We start from the raw sequence: 21,698 nt of genomic DNA on the forward strand, positions 1-21,698 counted from the left end.
AAGAATCTCAACAAATCCCCCCTTGGGAGAATTCTGACAGGAGAATAAGTAGGATCATGGGACTGATTTGTTTGTAGCATTGTTGTTAGAGCAGATAAAATTGTGAAGGACTTTGTAACTTCTTCATGAATTAGTCCAAGTAAATAAATAATCAGCAGGTCATAAATTGTAGCTTGTATTAAAAAAAAAAAACAACTCTTCTTGCTTTATGAGTAATCATGTTCAGGGAACTACTTGGAACCTTAGAATCATAGAATTTTCTCACTGCTGAGTCCAAGAGGTACATTAAAACATACTAATAGCAGCAGTATGTATTCACATAGTATTTAACATTTAAAAAATACTTAGAACTAGATCTTACCACAAAATGTCAGAGCTGGAAGGGGCCTTAGAACATGGATTATTAGACCTTATAGAATGTAGAATATTAGAACATGGAACATAAGAATGTTGGATATAAAAAGGGCTTATAGAATTCAACTCTTATTTTACAGATGGGAAAATGGAAAGTTAGAGAGTGATTTTTCCAAGATAAAAGTTTGAAAGGCAAAGGAGATGGAGGAGAAATTAAGAATAATATGGATGTGGAGTGGGAAAAATACATTATAACAAGGAATTCCACTGATCTTACCCTTTTATGTAACTTGTACTTTATAAAGAAAAAAACTGAAGATGGATATTTATAGACTAATTAGGATGAAGAGTAAATATATAAAGATAGTTTGCCCATTACTCCATTTTCTCTAGCTTTAGGAGGATGCTATACATCCTATTTCTCATTTAGTTCTAGTCTTACTGGAGACATATTAGTATAAGTATTTTGAAGGACAAATTAACAATTGTTTCAATACCCATTCCTATTGAAAATACTAGAAAGCATACGAATAAAAGGGCCTTTCATCAAAATAATAAGCAGTATTTATTTAAAACCATCAGCAAGTATCACCTATGATGGGAATATATTAGAAGCCTTCCCAATAAGATCAGGAGTAAAGCAAGGATGCCCATTATCATCATTATTATTTAATACTGTACTGGAAATGCTAGCTGTAGCAATTAGAGAAGAAAAAGAAGAGCAAATTAACATTTTAAAATGCAATTTTTAAATAGATGGTTGTCAGGATGTGAAATGGTTACATATACAGCTATTCAGTGTTGTTACAAGAAGCTAATACCTTTTTATTTTGCATTTTATCAAATCAGTATTTTACATTTGGAAGGAAATTTATCTAGTTATCTAGTCTGACCTCATTTTTCAGATGAGAAAACCTAAGAAGAATGACAAAGCCCAGGTCATCTAGCTACTCTTTGGCAGAGGTAGCAAACTTAAAAACAGCTATTGAAATGAGCAAAATGTTAGTTATGATTTGATATATAAATGTTATATATGTGTTCATATATGGTGGATATCATTCAGGTATTTTGTTAATAATAAAATTTGATAATATTTTTGAGCAAATTTTATTATTGATATGAGTATTCTGTGCATATGTGTATGTATAGACACACACACACACACACACACACACACACACACACGTGTCTCAAAAGTCTTTAGTGCAAAACATTGTCCTAGGCATTGAGAAAACTATACGATCAAGACTTAAGGAAAGTACCAAATAGAACCCAAGTGTATTGTTAGAGTGACATAAAAAGTGCTACAAATATTTGGAAGAAGCTTTTCGTGGGTGATTGTGGAATCAGTGAAGGTCCATAGTATGGGATCACTCTATTCTTTTGAAGAAACATTTCCCACGTGCAAGACCCTGGCTAGAAGCATATGTAAATATATAATTTACACATTATTTATTAAATAACTTAGGTGTTGAGGTTTACAAAGCAATTTCCTCACTGTGTATAACTATTGTCCCCATTTTACTGATAAGAAAGCTGAGACTTAGAGAAGTGAAATGTTTTTCCCCAAGCCACCCAAGTAGTCAATATTAGAATATGAAATCCATTTCAGATCTTCCAATTTTAAACCCATTTTTCTTTCCACTATCACTGCAAGGAGAATAGAATTTCATTAACTCTTAAATCCTCCTAAGGAGGACAAGTAGTATCAAATGAATGAGTTAGTGAAGAGGCATTTACTAAGTACTTATTCTCTGGAAAGCACTGGGGACTCTATAGCAAAAGGACCATCCCTGCTCTCAAGGAGCTCAGATTCTGAGAGAGAGAGAGAGAGGGAGAGAGAGAGAGAGAGACTGCTCCATATATAGGAAGTTTCAGCAGCAACTTAGATGGAAAGGACCCAGTGGTTCCTGGCGTTTAGGAGCAAAAAAGCTTGTGGAAATACATCTCATTTCCTTTGGTAAAACTTCTTTTTTCTGAGGTTGAACTATTCTACAATGCCCTGAACGTTGGTAATTAGAGCTTTGTTCTCTAGGTCTTCAGTAACTGAGGCTTCTGAGGAACTCCAGAGGGAGTTATTGGCCAGGTTGCCCTTCCACAAAACAAGCCTTTGCTATCCAAGCTTTGTGGTCCAGGCTTGGAAGCAACACCAGTGGTCTGGCTCTGAAGGGAAGTGTAGGTCGAGGTACTAAGAATGTTTGTTTCTGGAATGCCTAGCTGGTTGTTGGTAACATTTCTGTCTGTTCTCTCTACATCGGTGTATGTATAATTTATTGAATTTGTATTTTTAAGTTCTATGTCTAGAAGTTTATCTTATTATAGAACTGTTTCTGATTTAAAATGGACTTTCCATAGTGATCAAGATGCCTGACAGTTTCTTGTATTGTGCCAGGGCATATGTTCCCAGTTGATTTATTCCAGTTTATCAAGGGGGCATAGCATTCATAATAAAAAGGACTTTTTATGTTTATTAAGGGCTGGGAAAGAGGGATAAATCATCTGGAGGAAGGAATCAACATGCAAGTTCCTAAAATTTATTCTTCCTCTCACCCCCATTTTAACTGAAATGGGATCATGCAACTGTGGGAATCAGTTGGACAGCATAGAAATACTAGGCTAACTTTATCCGAACCTCAGTTTTCTCCTCTATAAAATTAGGATAATAATTATTGCACTAACAACCTTATAAAGCCATTTTAGGAATACTGCAAGCTGTAAAATATTATCAAAATGGGAGTTATCATTCTTAACAGAGCAGGGTGGAGTAATTAGAACCCTGGCTTGGGGATTAGAAAAACTGAACATTTGCTCCCCAACTTTACTAACTGCCTGACTTTGGACAAACCATCTTTCTTTGTTTAATTTGGAAAAATGGAGATAGTAATACTTCTACTATTTGGCTCCCTATTATGTGCTAGCTGTGTGCCAAGGACTGTGAGAAAGTTCAGTTTCTGTGGTCCCCATTATATAAAGAAGGAAATAATACTCAGAAGTTGTTCCAACTAACTATGATTCTGGAAGCACATTGTTCTGTTAAGATGCACTAGATAAAGGGCTGAACCTAGGGTCAAGAAAACTGGAACGCTAATCTAGCCTCAGACATAGGAACTGTGTGACCCTGGGCAAGTCACCTAACCTCAACTTGCTTCAGTTTCCCTCTACTCTAAAATGGAAGGCAACAATTGCACCTCCCTCCCAGAGTTATTGTTTTGGGTTTTTTGTTTTTGTTTTTTTAAACCCTTACTTTCTATCCTAGTATTAATTCTAAGACAAAAGAGAATGGCAAATGCTAGATAATTGGATTAAATTACTTTAACAGAGTCACACAGTTAAGTGGTATCCAAGGCTACATTTGAACCCAGGTCCTCCCAACTTCAGGCTTGACACTCTACCCACTGTGCTACCTAGCTGCCCCCTCCCAGTGTTATTTTGAGGATTCTATGAAATATTCTTTTATATTAAATTTCATTATATTATATGTTATATAGGTATAAAATATATATTATATATTAAATTTTCTTTTTCATAATTACACATGAAACAATTTTTGACAATTATTTCTGACATCTTATGATTCAGATTCCCTCCTTTTCTCCCTCCCCCCTTTCTAGGGGTAAATAGCATGATGTAGGTTATATAGTGTCTTATAATAATATTTGTGAAACATTTTGCGAACCTTAAAGAATTATATAAATACTAATGATGATGATGATTGTCAGGTCTGCCTTGGGAGAGAGAGTGCCATATTGATAAGCTTGGACCCTGGAAGAATTTCAGTAATTCCATTAAAGGACAATAAGTATTGACGTTGGGGACTCTTGTGAATTGTATCCAAAAGTGTGTTTTTCTCTTCCCTCAGAGGGGAGACTGAGTCCCCAAGCACATTGTTAGTCGATGTTTTCTCTCAGGTACACTAGCCTCAGGTGGCATTTCACTTAATAGTAGCTGGTTTGGCTAAGAAACCAGAGTCAACTCATGACTTTGAACTGTGCTGCTTATCCTACTGGAGAAGGGAGAATCAGAGCCCTTGCTAAGATGCTGGGCCCACAGAAGTCAGAGGGGAAAACTGGCTTCTGGTACCTAAAAGTCTCTTGTGTAGAAGATGGTAGCTTTATTACCTTTCTTCTGTTTGGCTCTAGGAAGGAGAACTAGGAGCAATGGGCAGAGGAGGAAAATTTCAGCTGAGTATTTAAGGAACAATTTCCACATAATTAGAAATATCTGGAAATGGGACTGGTCTACCTTTCTAGGCAATGGGTTCTCTGTCTCCTAAAGGTCTTCAAACTAAACCTCTCAGGCATCTGAGAGGAGATTCTTAATTGGATATGAATTGGCCAAGATGGCTTCTGAGAGAGCTCTTCCAACTTTGACAGTGAGTGATTTTTGTGTGATTCTGAGTTAAGATAAACTGGATTCAGGCAGCCCGAGTTACATTATTTGCCTTGTGTCTCAGTTTCTCTCTTGTCAACAGAGATCAAAGTTTTCCATAGAAGTGTTTTCTGAATAAGCTATTCTGATTTGGCTTTTTGTCTTTAATACTTCCAGTTAAAAAAAGTCAAGACAAACTTATTTTAGCCATGAAAGCCTGTGGCAGAGTATGGTATAATGCAAAATGCTGGATATTACAGGTTCCACTTCTGCCTCTTTTTAGGCCTGTGTTGTTGTTCAGTCCTGCCCGACTCTGTGTGGAGTTTTCTTGGCAGAAATACTGGCATGGTTTGCCATTTCCTTCTCCAGCTCATTTTATAGATGAAGAAACTGAGGCAAACAGAGTTAAATGACTTGCCTATGGTCACACAGCTAGGAAATATCTGAGGGCAAATTTGAACTCAGGAAAATGAGTCTTCTTGACTAAGCCCACTGCTCTATCTACTCCACCATCTAGCTGCCCTTTACTAGCCCTATAATCAGAGGCAAATCACTTCACTTCTGGTCTTCTTAAATGGAAGCATGCACATTTATATAAGCATTTATATTCCTTATTTCATTCGGTCCCCATAATAGTCCTGTCTTTAGGGGCTTTTATTATCTCCATTTTACTGATGAAGGAAACAGTGATGTACTCAGGTCACACAGTGAGGAAGTGTCTGAGGCGAAATTAAATATTGACTCCTAGTCCACTGCTTTTTTCTACTATTTCCCAAGGCTGTTATGAAAATGAATTGAGATAATGTATGAAAATTGCTTTCTAAAGCTTATAGAGCTATGAGCATCAGCTGCTGTCATAACTTCTCTGTGAGCTCCTCTTGCTTTATTGGTTAAAAATGGAAGATTCTTTTGCTTTTTATTCTATATATTCCAACATTCTGTATTCTTACATTCTTTCTTACACCAACATTTTATACTATGGTACCATTTTATTCTAAGTTTTAATTGATACATTGTGTTACTAGCCCTTCTTCATTTTATCCATAACATTGCTGCTACATCCACAGTTTGTGATGGTATCCTCAGCTCATCCTCTCCTTTCCTCCCTCCCCCTCTTTATCATCTCTCTTCCCCTTTCTGTCTCCTTCCTGAATTCTCTCATCACTCCAGAGAACAGAAAACCTTACTTTTATATTTAGTTTGTACTCTTACAATGATCACTTAAATGTTTACAAATGAATTTTTCCTTACAACAATTTTGTGAAGGAGATAGTGCCAGGATTATCATCTTTTTAAAGATGAGGAAACTGAGGCTTATCTGCCCTCAGACACTTCCTAGCTGTGTGACCCTGGGCAAGTCACGTAACCCCCATTGCCTAGCCCTTACCACTCTTCTGCCTTAGAACCATTGGTTCTAAGACAAAAGGTAAGGGTTAAAAAAATTCCAAGTCCTCCAGCTCCTAAATCTAGTGTTCTTTTTGGGCTACTCCAATGAAAATGTCATTCCTGGTCCCCCTATTCAATTGTTAACTTCCAGGAAGCTGGGATAATCTAAATAATGAATTATCCTGAAGTAGACATGAGTATTCCAATTCACACTATTTGAAATTATAATTATGTGAGATGATAATTTGTTCTATTCTAGTGGCTATATATAGTGTAAATTCAAATAATGTGACCACTTCTAGGTATTTATTTTGAGCTAATAGAAACCTATCTGTACTTCAGTAGAAATGTGATCTCACCTTCCAGTAGTGCAGACCACAGCCCATTCACACCTTCTCGTTTGGTGTGACTCTTATCCATTCTTCCCATGAATCCTCCACAGGAAATCCCACCAACTTTCTGGGCAACTTCATCTCTCCCCTGGTGTTCCATGTGTAAGAAATAAAATGAACAGAAAATAATAGTTTTTAAAATATTATGGTTTTTATAAATTTATTGGTAGCCTTTAGAAAAATAAAGTCATGTGCCATGTTAAGAGTCAGTTTAAAATTCATGCACCTTGCCTCCTCTCCCCATTCTGGATCAGCACCAAGCCAGGCAAAAGCAAGTGCAACTCCAGCCCCTTATTTTTATTCTCTTGTCTATGCCATTATGTAAGACAGGAAGCCAGTGGGCTCATGGGAAATGTAGTTCAAGGACCCCAAAATGTCCACAGGAAACCAGTGGGTTTATGGGAAAATTAATTCAGAGACCCCAAAATTTCTAATAACACACATGAGCTCAGAGAGGGTCACAGCCTTCCTCGGCTAGCTGTACATTTCCTCAGTGGTCCTTTCTACTGTTCTTTGATGTACAGTTCTTCATTAGTAACAGGCTATATAGCCAATACACATCTACTATCATATTCATCACTAACTGAGTGAATTCCTACTTTGTGTCAGGCACCGTGCTAAGTTCTGGGGATTCAGAAAATGGAGATTCAGGCAAAAGGCAATCCTTGCCTTCAAGGAGCTTGCAATCTAACAGGAAGGAGAGATAAAGTACAAACTAATATAGACAAAGTAAACTATATACAAGATAAATAGGAAATAATTAACAGAGAAAAAGCATTTTTCTCCATTGCCTTTTGGGTGACCTGCAATGCCAAATGGCATCCCTAGAAGAATATATCAGTACATCAGGATTCTAGGATTTCTTCATTGTGAGAACACCCAAAGACAACTCATTTTACTGAATTATCTTAGTAACTGCTGAAGTTCAAAGATGGTCACGGCCGGTAGGCATCAGAAACTGGATTTGAACCCAGTAATTCCCAATTCCAGATACAGCATTCTATACCCTATGCCTCTCTGCTTCCCCATGTAGTGGAAGGAGTTCTATAAACACAGGCTTTGGTGTCAAGGAAGGTGGGAAGTATCTTTGTCTTTCCCTAAGATACCCAGCACACTTGTTAGGTACTTACACTAAAGGGTTTTTTGAATGATTTTTGATCTACTGCCCATAGACAGGATGTCTTCTAGTCAGACTGTGTGGGGTAATATAAAAGGTACCAACCTTGGAATCAGCAGACTGGGATTAAAATTCTTACTCCAGGGGGCATCTAGGTATTACCGTGGTACTGTAGATGGAGCACCAAGCCTGGAGACAGGACTGGGTTCAAATCTGGCTTCAGACACTTCCTAGCTAGGTGGCTCTGGGCAAGTCACTTAAGCCCAGTTGCCTAGCCCTTCCCACTTGTAGAATTGATGCTAAGACAGAAGATAAGGGTTTTCTTAGAATTGACACCGAGTTGGTTCCATGGCAGACAACTTTTCATTCTTTGGAGTTTCCATTGTTCAAAGCCATATGGTATACTAGAAGAATATATCAGCACATCAAAGACCTAGAATTTGTACTGGAAGTACAATAGAAAAGCTAGATGGTCCCTGTTTTCAGGGAGGTCACATTCTCATTTGAGGAGACTGTATAAATGAGAATTCGGCTTCATGGCAGATGGAGAGAGGGGTCAGGCAGTGCTTTACGGTCTAGCACAGTGACACAGCACTTAGTTCCAGCCAGTGACTGTTGGGAAGGGGGTAGTGCTTCAAAGGGGAGTCATTAGAGGTTCTAGGTTCCCTCAGGCACAGGTAGGAATAGAGGAGAGCAGGCATCCAGTACTTGGTGGGAACTGGACAGTGGAGGGGCAGGGGTCTGGTGGAGTCAGGCAGGTTCCCCAGATCTGTTCTTACTGGTCCATTGTGTGCCATTTGACATGAGGGTGACTAGTGGATTATAGAGAGGAGGAAAAGGTTCTCTTGTAACTACCCCTGCAGGTGAACTGTAAGGACCCTTCCGGATCTGAGTCTGATTCCATGATCCTATTTTCTACTCTCCTTCGATTTCCTCATTCTGATTATTTTGCTGTTGATATTGTGACATCTGGGTCATTTTGTCTCTTTGAAAGCAGAGTTTATCTTTGAGGGGTGTTGCCACAGAGATCCACACAGTTCTCGATTAGGTAAGTTAGCCCTTCTCTGGGTGTGAGTCAGGTATTGGGTAACTTTGTGTGTGTGAAGGACATTTGGTGAAGGATAAATAAACGCCAATGACAGGGAGGAAGTATTGCCCCCAGCCTGATCTTACTAGGCTTACCAGGGTCTCTAGATCTTAATTTGCTTCTCCACAGTATTCATTTTTCACCACCCCTCATTGCTTGATGGCTCACCCTTTCTGCTCCTTCGCCAGCTTTGTCCAGTCAGACTCCAAGCCTTGGAGATTCTTTGTTCACAGAATATTTCCCATCCATCTGCAGTCTCTTAATTGGGCTCCCAAACTCTTCTAATCCCTCACCAGGCTGTCCTTCCCAAAACTGTCAAAATAGTTTTAAAGTTCTCTCACCCTGTGATGCTCCTGCACAAAAACCTTCAGTGGCTCCCGTTTCTCTCCAGAATAAAATAAAAACTCCTCAGCTTGCCATTTCAAGCCCTTCTCGGTGCAGATGGCTTTTCTAGGACCTAACCTTTCCAGGCTTTACTACACCCTACTTTCTTTCATGCTCCCTCTGTTTCAAACCAACCAGCCTCATTACTATTTCCCAAACTTACTTTCTCAGCATTCTAGTTCTACAGTTCTTACAATTTTATATAAGCTGTTTCTCACTTCTACCATGTCCTCCTGCCTCTTTCAGCTTCTTAGAATCCCTAGTGTCCTTCAAAGAAAGAGCAGTTTTATATGCCATCTCCTAGAGGAGACTTGCTGGTTTTCCTGCTAGTTATTTAATGCCCTCTCCCCCTGAAATTATATATTTCTTTATTTGCATGTTGTACTCTCTTCTCTTCCTTATTTCCCTCTACCTTCTCCCTCCTTTCCAGTGTAAGCTCTTTCATAAACAGGTTTTCCCCCTTTATATTCCTAAGTTCCTACTACAATTCTTTGCACACAACAGGTGCTTAATAAATGCTTATTGAATTAGTAGTTTATACTAGCAGAAAATTCCTTATTCTGAGATACTACCCCACTCCTAAAGTTCTATTTGTACCTTTACCTCTAATTTCTTGCAGGCAGCTGGTGGTATAGTGGATACTGTTGGAATGAGTTCAAATTCTGAATCTGGACAAGTCGCTTAACCTCGCTTTGCCAAAATTTCCTTGACTCTAAAATGGGAATAATTAGAGCACCTACCTCGCAGGGTAGCTGTGAGGATTGTGAAAAATATTTATAAAGTGCTTAACACAGTGCTTGGCACATAGTAAGCTTTACAGAAATATTTATTCTCTTTCTCATTGTTGTATGACTTTGAATGTATTACTTGCTCTTTCTCTCTCCTTGCCACAATTTCCTTGTCTGTTAAATAAATGAATTTTTAAAAGATATTAACTTTCTGTACTAGTCTCAACTCTTAAGCCAGAAGAGCTAGACAATGGGGATTAAGTGACTTGCCCAGGGTCATACAGCTAGGTGCCATTTAGCAGCCCTAAATGAATGTTAATACTTACATTGCCAAACAGAATTTGACTGGAGAGAGGATCATAGCCCCCATTTCCATAGCACCTTATGATTTCTTCCCAACAATAGCCTTGCTTGATATTTCTCCATTTTACTGTAAAAACAGTGACCTAGAAAAGTTGAATTGCTGGGCCAAATACTAGAGACAATACTTAAATGCAAAACAACTGTCTCCAAAGCTATTAATTCATTTTATTATTATTATGGTGCTTTTTCTCCTTAGGTATGAGTTAGTTTCAGCTTTTCTCATTATTAGCACTTTGGACAAGGTGCTGAACATCTCTATGCCTCAGTTTCCTCATCTGTGTAATGGGATTAATAATAACTGCACGGGGAGGTACTACTAAAAAATTTTCATATAGCACTTTGTAACATTTTCATATAGCACTTTTATATGGGTGAGCTTCGGGCTTTTTTTTTTTTTTAAGCAAACTTGGTTTCCAGGAAATAGCCGTCCTATTCACATTTAGCTAGATTGAATGAATGGTTTAAAATGGCACTGGAGGGTAGACATTGTCTTTTCAATGCTTCATTTCCTTAGCTACTTATTTACTCTCTTGGAATTTATAGCCGTAATATGAGATAATTGACAAACCTTTGTACCCTAGAGTGTTGCTGGATACTGAATACCAAACACCAAAGAGTGGTTTCTTGGAGACACCATTGCATTATCTCTTCCTTGGCAAGCTTTTCTAAGATGTTAATAGTTTCTATCACCATGAAGCTGGATATCTGGGGAAGCCTGGGGACCCTTTCTCAGAATAATGCCTTTAAAATGCATAAAATACAATATGTAGGATTATAAGGAAATCAAGTCAAGTTAACAAAGTTATTGAAAACAACAATGTTGGGGACCTAGGTGGTTCAGTGGATAGAGAGCCAGGCTCAGATGGGAGGGTTCTGGGTTCAAATTTGGCTTCAGACATTTCCTAGATGTGTGATCCTGAGCAAGTCACTTAACCCCATTGCCTAACCCTTTCTGCTCTTCTGCCTTAGAACCAGTATTGATTCTAAGGCTGAAGGTAAAGACATCTCTGAAGACTTAGGAATTCTAATCAACACAATGATCAACTGTAATTCCAGAGGACCCATGGTGATGCATACTACTCATTTCTACATAGACAGTTGATACAGAGCAGATTAAGCCTTTTTTTTTCTTTTGGGCACTGCCAATGTGGAACCTGTTTTGCTTGGTGTAATATCGACAGTTGTTTTACTTCTTTTTTTTTTCTCAGTGGCAGAGAGAGGGAATGTCAAGAGGAGGTGCTGATAGAATTTGGATCTGAAAATAAAGTAAAATTGAAATGGAAAAAACAAAACAAACATTTATTGAGGTGGCTACTATGTGCCAGGTACTGGTGATGAAAAAAAAATACAATACCTGTTCTAAGGAAATTCAGTCTAATGGGAGAGAAAATTACTTATTGAAATAAAATTATAAAAATATTAACTATGATGTTAAAACTATTTCATATCAGATATATTGAATATTATTGAAATCGTTATCAAAATTGTTCTTTTTAAATCCACAGACCCTAGACTAAGAACCTCTGGTCTAGTCTAATACCTTTATTTTACAGAAAAGGAAACAAATCCCAGAGATTATGTCCTATCTAGTTCCTACTACTAATCAGAGTCAGGATTCCAAACGAAGTGTTCTCTCTCCAATCCATACTCTTTGCCCTTCAAGACTTCTCAAGAATCAATATAATTTGCTTATCAGTTTAGGGAATGGTTTTTATTGTGGTACTGGATCTGGAAGAAAATGAGAATTTCCTTTTCTACCTGTCAAGGCCTTAAAGTCACGGATGAGATGAATCTGGACTTAAGGTAATCCTGAAGCCCTGGGAGGGTAGAACTTCACCTCTTCCTGGAATTTGTCTGGATGTGTCATCTCAGTGGGCTGCTACTGAGAAATTTCAAATGAGAAAAGAAGTAGCAGTAATAGCAGAATGGTTGTACTTCACAGAAGAGGGAAAACCTAGAGGTGAAACCCCCGCAAAAATCTTTGTTAACTTTACCAGACATTTAATGTCATGAAATTAGAGGAGCAACATATCATAGTCAAAACGACATTGGATTTGAAGTCAGAAGACCTAGGTTTAAACTTAGTCATTATCTGTAAAATGATAGGAGTTAGAAGGCGTAATTTCCCATTCAAGGTTAACTGTTGCTTATTTATATCACCATGAGCCCATTTCATCTTGCTGATTCCTCATCTATAAAATGAGGGGGGACTGGACCTTTAAGGTTCCTTCCAGTGCTAATTCCATGCCCAATTCCATTTCATAAAACCATCCTCAGAGAGCTATTTAACTTCATTTATTTGCTTTTCATATCTGAACAAACTTGGATTTTAAAAGAAGACTATAATTTCACAGGGTTTTAAAAAAACAAACCTGACATTGTTTAGAAAGGTGCTCGCTCTCTGTCTCTGTCTCTGTCTCTGTCTCTGTCTCTGTCTCTCTCTCTCCTCTTCTCCCCCTCTCCCTTTCTCCTTCTCTTTGCATCTTTCAGAATTTAGTGCATTGCAAATTTTCTTTAACAGTAAAAAGAGTTAACTAGCTGGTGTACATCTGTTCTTTGTTGGAGAGCCTCAGGAGGCCAGACTTGGGCCTGGCAGGGAGCCTCATGCTGTCTCTTGCCATAAAGAATGTTGTTTGGAAATAAGAGGACTTACTCTGTGGGAATCTCAGATTTCATTATCAGAGCTTCTCCAGTACATTCCCAATTTGGATACAGCTGTCTTGGGAAGTTGCCACTGACACCAGACCATCAGTAATTAGGGCTTTTGGTTTCTGGTTTATGATTGCAAAAAGACTTGATATTAGCCTTCTCCCAAAACACCACATTTGAGACTTTTCTTATAATCTCTCAGTGAATTGATTTCTTGTTGGAAAAGGATTATGTAGAGCTCTCCAAGATCAACTTACTATCAAAAACTCTGGTACTTGGAGTCAAAAGACTTGGGTTTGAGTACCACTTCTGAAGCTGTGACCCTGGACAAACACTTTACTTCTCTGGGTCTTGAACTTCTATATCTTTAAATGAGAATACTATTTACATACCACTTCACAAACTTTAAAATATTATAGATATGGGAACAGTTAATAATAATTATAGTTATTGTATATATTACATTTAAATACATTGTATAATTATGTTATTAATAATTAATACTAAAACAACAATGGGTATGATTGATGATGATGAAATGATCCTAACTTCCAGCACTTTCTGTCTTTGTGACTGGATTAGGGTTAGGGTCACTAAGCCTCCCTGAAACTGTAATAGGCATAAGTTTAAAAGTAGGTGTGTAAGCAAGGCTAGGAAAAGCCTTAGCTGGAGATCATGGACATTCTGAATAGAATGCAGGGGAAGGAGGAAGTGGCTTGTGCCTGAGAGAGACTCCATGGGGGTTGGGACAAAAACTGTGGCTGACCCTGGGAGATCTCAGATCTAGGGGAGTTGTATCCAGATTCCCTGGGATCCTGGAGAGTGGTGAAGGCTTACAGCAGAGGACATCAGACCTGCAGAGCAGCACCAAGTAGGGAGTGGTTTGTGATCTGGTGGACAGCATTGCAAACTTTCTCTCCCTACCTGGATACCTGAGATCATCTGTTCTGGTAGAATTGACTCCTGGCATCCTGAAACCATCCCTGGATTAGCCGTGAGATCCCAAGTAAAGCCACCCTCAGGTCCTTAGCTAAGCTGACCAAACCTGGCTGGAACCAGGTTGGGAGGAACTTTCCCCTTGTGACTCCAGTACTGCTTTCTTTGGGACCTGTCTTGCTTAGATCTTAGAAGAGTGTAGTTAAGTCCCTTTCCCTTGACCCTGTGGTTTGCCCTTAGTCTGTTAGTGTAGAAAAACCCTATTCCCATCCTTTACCTTAGTTTGTCCCTGATTAAAATGTATTATTAAACTCTTGCCTTTACTTATCAGCTTCCATAGGCTCTGTCTTGTTGATGCTGGTTTGGCAGTTGGAGGCCAACAGCCATTTCTGTTACAGACATCCAAACAGCCCTTAACAAACCTCAGTTTCCTCAGCTGTAAAATGAGAGGGTTGGTCTACATGACTTCTCAGGTCACTCTCAGCTCCAGAACCATAATCCTAAGAATCTTCTGTTGAGCCTTTGTACAGTCTCACAGTATCACAGATTTAATGAGACTTTTATGATAAAAAAGAATATTTATATAGGACTTTAGTAGCAATCTAGCCTCAAGATAAGGAGCTGATCTCAGAGTTGGGAAGACCCAGGATTAAGTTCTCCCTCTGATACGCCTTACCCAGGCAAGTTGCTTGATATCTCTTCCTCCAGGAGAGTAAAGTGTAGAGAAGGTACAGATGTACCTTTAGCAATGAACATGGGTATGGCCCAAATATAGAATGGCAGATCGAGAGAGATGGAGCTGCTCCAGTTCCAAAGGGCTTAACTGGCATTATCTCACTTGATCTTCATAGTCACCCCGGGAAGTAGAGAGGGCAAGGAATATACTACCAAAATCAAGCTTAGGGAAACAAAGGCCCATCCTGTGTCATGCACCTTGTAAATAGTTAGGGACCAAAGATCGTAGAATAAAGTTAAAATCCAGGTGAGGAAATGGAAGCCCACAAAAGGGAAGCAATTTGCCCAAGATCCACACAGACCGATCCCGTGTTGGACCCCCATTGCTCTGGATCTAGTATTCACTGAACAGGCTGCTTTATGGATAGGCAATAACCATTGACACCACCCCCACCCCCACAACCCCCACCCCACGCTGCTTCCATGGAATGGATGTCTGTCAGTCCCTCCCATTACCCTAAGTGACCATAAGCTAAATAGTTGGCATTTAATACATATCACTTCAATTGAATTTGAATAAAAGCCTGTTACTAATGAAGAACCTGAAATTCAAAGTCCTTTGTGACACTTAAATAATTTGCAATTTTCTGTGTTAGGTTTTAGTTGTGATTTAAATATATTTATTTCCCCATCACGGCATCCCATCCCTATCCTTAGCAAGTTTATAATCTAGTAATACTTTGGTAATATTCATCTGGCTCTTCCCCACTACTCTTCTCTAACATTTTCTTTCACCTCCAGCCCAACAGTCTGTCTGCAAGGATGCTAGCCTTGATTCTGGATGATTCTGGAAGTGGAATCAGGAAGGCATGGATTCAAATCTTGGTTGTGTCATTTTTTTTTTTTACTTTGGTCAGATCACTTCCCTGCTTTTGGCCTGAACTTTTTCATCTTTAAAATGAAGTGACTAGATTATGTGATCACTAAGGTCCCTCCTGGCTCAAGTCTTCTCTGCTTTCAGTGCCCTTCCAGCCCTAAAATCCTGTACTGTAATAGCCTTTCCATTCTAAATCATATGATGAAAGATGGAATTTTGAACATGTGACCATTCCGAAATATAAGATTTGGGCCTTTCCCAAGTAACATAGCTGAGTGGCGCCTTTCTCAGTAACTTCCAGCTTGGGAGATTTCACAACTACTAGCTCAGTTGCATCATAAAAACAAACAGTACAAAAAAGGACAATCTGCTCCCCCTCCCCACATGAATTTTCTTGCTGGACCAGAGATACTGCTGTGGGATATTTCATCCCCAAAGCTTTTCTGATGTGTTGCCCATTGGTTGGCTACTCAGTTAGGACTCTTGGCTTGTGAGTATAGTATTGATTCCATCAAGCCTTCCCTGACCCACACAGATCTCTTTTTCCCCATTGTGGTTTCTTAGCACTCTGAACCATTCTTATATATTTAATGTTCTAATTTGTATTATAATTATTTGTATGTTTCATCTTTTTTTATATCTTAATATACTTCTTGGAAATAGCCAATGTGGGCATTTTTTTGTGACTGCATATTCATTACAAAAATGTAATTTTTCTTTCTTTTTAATTTAAAAATAATAAAATTTAAAAATTAATTAAATCCAGCTTGAAAGTATTAAATGAAAACATGAACTTAAAAACAACTATTGAATGTAATAAGGTCATGGAGCTGGAAGGATTGACTTTAGATCATTTGAATAATCTCACTTTTCAGATACTGAAACTGAGAAGGTAATTTACCTAAGGTCACACAATGAAAATGAGTGGCAGACATGTTTAATGAATGAATATTTGAATGAGTTTCATTTATACTTACAAAATGTTAGATCAAGAAAAGACCTTATTACTCAAATAATTCTTATTTATTTACATGGTGGTATTTTGTTTTTTTTTTTTTAACCCTTACCTTTTGTCTTAGAAAGAATACAAATATCAATTCCAAGGCAGAAGAATGGTAAGGGCTAGGCAGTGGGGGGCTAAGTGACTTGCACTGGGTCACACAATTAGTAAGTGAAGGGAGATTTGAACCCATCTCCATGCCTGGTTCTCTTTCCATTGAGCCACTAAGCCCATCACTTACATGGTGTTCTATTATTTGCAGTGCACTTGCCTCAAAACCCACTGAAGAAAGTGGTAAAATATCATTACTACCTTTTTTATAGATGAGAAAACCAAGACATAGAGAAATGATCTGTTTTGCTTAATGGTATCACGTACATTGGAAGGAGACTTCTAGAACATTAGGTGTTAGAACTGAAAGAGACCTTGGAGATTATTCATTCAAAGGCTTCTTTTTATCACTTTTTGAAAACTATTTCAATGTAAATTGACTTTCTTTATAATCTCGTATATTTTATTTTATGTGTTTAAAAGCATTATTCTGAGAAGGGATCCATAGGTTTCACTAGATTGCCAAGGAAGTCAATAACCCAAAAGTTAAGAACCTGTTGTTGAAGGGCAGCTAGGTAGGGCAGTGGGTGGAGCTCTAGGCCTGGAGTTAGGAGGCCCTGGGTTCAAATCAGACCCTTATATACTAGCTGTGTGGTCCTGGGCACATCATTTAATCCCAATTGCTTAGCTTTTGTCATTCTGCCTTAGAATTGAAATCAAGACTGATGTTAAGGGTTTTGAAACAAAAATAAAACCTATAATAAATCTGGTCCACCACCCCATTTTACAAAGAAATATATAGGAGCCCAGAGAAATAAGGAATTAGAGGCATCTAAGTCTCTTGGTGACTCATTCAGTTCTCTCTGATATATCAGGCCAGGCTCCACAAGCCCTCTGGTTCCAAACGGTGTCTTCATGCTACAAGACTGATCCCCAAGGACTTAGGAGAAAGAACGCTATCCGCATCCAGAGAGAACTGTGGGAGTAGAAACGCAGAAGAAAAACATATGATTTATCACGTGGTTCTATGGGGATATGATTGGGAGGGTTTGGTTTTAAAAGATCACTATTACAAATATGAATACTATAGAAATAGATTTTGAGCAATAATACATGTAAAACCCAGTGGAATTGCTTGTCAGCTCTAGGAGGGAGGGGGGAAGAGGGGTGGAAGAGAACATGAATCATGTAACCATGGGAACAATTTTTTTAAATAATTAATTTTTTTTTTAAGAATGATCCCCAAGACTCTGTTTGGTCTTGACAACTTTAACTATCTTCTTTCCTGCAGATGTCCCCGATAAGGGCCTTGGCATTTGTGGCTGGATTCTTGTGATTGCATCCTTCATCTTCACAGTTATTACCTTCCCCATCTCAGTCTGGATGTGCATAAAGGTAATGGAATATTTATTTTAGTGAACTTTGAAAAAGGGAGATTAAGTGATTCCTTGTTATTTTAGAATGGGAGAGATTGTTTTAATTTGTGGGTACATTTGCAGCCAGGATTGAGCCTCCCCTGTGGGAATCACAGAATTTAGAACTGGAAATGGCTTTAGACACCATCTTTAGTTCAACCTTCTCACTTAACAAATGAGTCAGCTGAGACCCAGAGAGGGCGAGTTACTTTGGCCAGTATAACAGAGGTGGTAAGTGGTAGAGCCAAGAGTAAAATACAGATCTTATGGTTCCCAATTCAATGCTTTTTTTTTTTTTTAATCCTTAGCTTCTGTCTTACTAAAAGAGAAGAGCAGTAAGGGCTAGGCAATCATAATTAAGTGACTTGCCCAGGATCACCCAGCTAGGGAGTGTCTGAGGCCAGATTTGAACGTAGGACTTCCCTTTTCTAAGCTTGGCTCCTGCTCTGGCAACTGCTCTCCAACTTAGGAATCTTAAACCTAGGAAAACAAGATGTAAAATTATTTGCTTAGGATCATATAGTCCTGGGTGTCAGAATATCCTTGAACTCATGTCTTCTCTGTGAGGAAGAGATCTATTTACTATGCTGTACCAGTTCTCCAACTGAGAGCTTTAAGGAGAACATTTTCTCATTCACTGATGGGAAGAAACAGAAGACTCTACGAGGCCTTTAATTTTTTTTCCTCTACTGACTTTGTAAAAGTAATTGAGCACAGTATCATTAAATTTTGAGTTGGGCAGAACCTTTGATGCTAGATATTCCAACCAGGCACTCTAAATTCCTCCAGAAGCACAAACTTCTCACGTGATATCCCAACCTGGAGGCAGGACCAAGATACCCTACAGTGGTAGTTCTTCACTCTCTCAAGGTCAAACCTATCCCTTTTCAGCCTTCTTTTCCCCACTCCCATTCATCCTTTCAACAGCACCACCTAGATCTCCTGATGAGCAGGGATCTCCAGGGCCATCTACTTCAAGTCATGTGGGAACTGAAACACCCCTTACAGCATCTTCAACAAAGGATCTCCTACCCTCCTTGGGACTTCTAGGGATGGGTTACTTTCTAATAGGGCTTTGCTTTTGTCCCACTGGGGCAAAGTAAGGTTTTCTATTTCTCTCTTCCCCTTAGCAGCTCTTCAGATATCTGAAGACGATGAGCCACTTACCCCCTCCTCACCTTTCCCCCTCGTTTTCTCTGGGTTACATCCCAGGTCCTTCAGTTAGACAGACATGGTACTCCCACATTTCATCTGCATAAAAAAGCAGTATGTGATGACTCTAACTCACGTATAGTAGGGTTGTGCTCAGGAAGTTAAATCATATAAGATTTAAGTGATCTTTCCTCTTCACACATGTAGTAAGTTCCTGCCGCACATTGAACCCAGCACTTGACACAAGGAGTGCCACAGAGAAAAGTCACTGATCCTGCATCAAGGAGCTTATGGTCTATTAAGAACTCCATTTTCTCTTTCCTTTGCTAGATCATCAAGGAGTATGAGAGAGCCATCATCTTCAGACTGGGCCGAATTTTACAGGGAGGAGCCAAAGGACCAGGTGAGTGCCAGCACATGAATGGTCTTTAACAGAGGAGGACATTTGGCTTCATTTTTCATCCATTCCCCTTAACAGCAGGATCTGACAACTCTTTCCACTTCCATATTCTGTCAAGAGCTCTAAATTAGATTTGATTCACTAAATATCTACTAGTGCCACCCTGGCATTATATCATGCATTTAGTACCTACCCTGTGTAAGATGGGCTCCTTGTTATTATTTAGTCATTTCATTATTCCATTTGTGGGGTTTTCTTGGCAAAGATACCGGAGTAATTTGCCATTTCCTTCTCCAGCTCATTTTACAGATGAGGAAACTGAGGCAAATAAGTTTAAGTGACTTGCCTGGGGTCACACAGTTAATAAGTATCTGAAATCATATTTGAACTCAGGAAGATGAGTCTATCCATTGTGTCATCTAGGCACCCAAGATGGGCTCAGCATGTTTATTTAGGACTTGGAGTTCAGTACAAGGATGAAAATCTGCATAGACTCTGTCCTTGAAGTGCTTAATGGAATAATGGAAGAGATTCTCACAGCTAATCGCTGTAAATTAGAATGTGATAAATGTACCAAAGAGATCAGAGGGAGGGAAAGAGGGATCATTTCTGAATGGAAAGTGGTGGGGATGAGAATTTAGGAAGAAAGGTGCTCAGAGGTGGCCCCTGAACTAGGCCTGTCGATGGAGATGTGGAGGAAGTTTGTAAGGAGGCAGCCACCAGAAAGGCAGGAGAGAGCGGGACAAGATCTGGAGTCCAGTCTAGCTAAGGTGTTGAGTGTCTGAATTATAGCTAGACCAATGGGGCCAAGTGATGGAAGTAAAGCAGCCTGAAATGGATGTTATAAGCACTTTGGCTTTTGCTAAAGCTCTGCAGGGTAGCTGATGCAGATATTGTGGCCTGGGCTCAGAGATATAAAATGATTTGCCCAGGTCATGCGTCCAGAAAGTATTAGAGCCAGGCTCTAGAAGCAGGACTTTTCCAAGTCTAGAATTCTTTCTACTGAGATGGTTGCTTCTCTTTAGAACAAAGTACAACAAATCTTTTGGAAAAGCACGTCCAGATGGTCCCTCTACAACTATTTTATCTCAGCAACTGGTCATGCATGGAGGTCATGGATGGATCAGGAAGATTTTAGTTCAAATGTGGCTTTGGACACTAGCGGTGTAACCTTGGGGAAGTCACTTACCTTTTGTCTGTCTTTGTTTCCTTATCTGTAAAATGGGATAATAATAGTATCTACTTCCTAAGGTGGTTGTGAGGATCAAATGAAATAATAATATAATAATTGGAAAAAGTGGAAAATAGTGCACATGGTATCCGATGAGGTCATTCTTTTAACTGGTTTCCTTTGTTGCATGGTAAGACTTCTTTTGGAAGGAAAATGGGACTCTAATATCTGGAAAAGACTATCATGTACAAACAAAGGGCATCAGCAAAACTTAATTTTAAAAGAAAAATGGAATATGACATTCTATTGAAGGCAATCAGAAAGACACTGAGACTTGCACAGAGCCTTGGAAGATAAAAATGCAACTGTTGATGAAGAATGACTTTGTCCAGACTACAACCTTTGCATGTCAGTCTAGACATAAAATTGGTTAGATTTGATTCTCCTCTGATTTGATGGCAAAATAAAGTAATTAAATGTCATTGTATCTCATTACTCATCTGGATTTTTCCCTGCGTAGGGCTCTTCTTCATCCTGCCCTGTACTGACAGCTTTATCAAAGTGGACATGAGGACTATTTCATTCGATATTCCTCCTCAAGAGGTGATGTTTCTCTTCATCCTTCACATTACTCTTCTGTGGGCTGCCAGTGGAAAATATGATTTGCTCTACTGTACCCTTTTGTCCTTCCAGTCTTAACTTTTTTTTTATTTTGGGCTGCTTGTTTAGGATGAATTACATTATGTCAAAGTTGATGTTCACAGAAACCCTCCCTATAGACAGAATTGGTATTATTGTCACAAGATCAGAGTTTCAGCTTATGAACCTCAGTGGCTACTTGTCTAACCCAGAGCTGAAAGCAAATTTTCTCTACAGAACAGCTGATATATAATCTCCACTTAAAGACCTCTAAAGGAGGGAACACTTATCTCCTAAGACAGCTCATTCTTGTCCATTTTGGGTAGCTCTGACTATTAGAAAGTTTTCTTTTATGTCATGGTTAAAGTTTCCACATGAGTCAAAAGACTTACTGTTGTTATTACAACAGCAGTAGTCCCAGAAAGGAAGTTTGTTTACCTAAGAGCATACAGTGAGTTATAGATTATCTTAGAATGTGGAGCCAGAAAGCATCTTATAATGTAGAATCTTGGGGTCTGGAGTTGTAAGAAACCCTAGGGGTCATCTGGTCCAAT

The 21,698-nt window shown here is 38.9% G+C and overlaps 1 protein-coding gene across 1 annotated transcript in view; it reads left to right on the forward strand.

The window, feature by feature from the left end:
* STOM (stomatin) overlaps positions 1 to 21,698 on the forward strand; it is a 47,262-nt gene that overhangs the window by 12,103 nt on the left and 13,461 nt on the right. Inside the window, exons 2-4 of the mRNA XM_044664260.1 lie at positions 17,659 to 17,762; positions 19,265 to 19,337; positions 21,026 to 21,108. Coding sequence (XP_044520195.1) covers positions 17,659 to 17,762; positions 19,265 to 19,337; positions 21,026 to 21,108 — 260 coding nt within the window. The remainder of the gene's footprint in view (positions 1 to 17,658; positions 17,763 to 19,264; positions 19,338 to 21,025; positions 21,109 to 21,698) is intronic.

This window comes from Gracilinanus agilis, chromosome 2 (assembly GCF_016433145.1).
Source record: "Gracilinanus agilis isolate LMUSP501 chromosome 2, AgileGrace, whole genome shotgun sequence".
NCBI classification, from domain to species: domain Eukaryota; kingdom Metazoa; phylum Chordata; class Mammalia; order Didelphimorphia; family Didelphidae; genus Gracilinanus; species Gracilinanus agilis.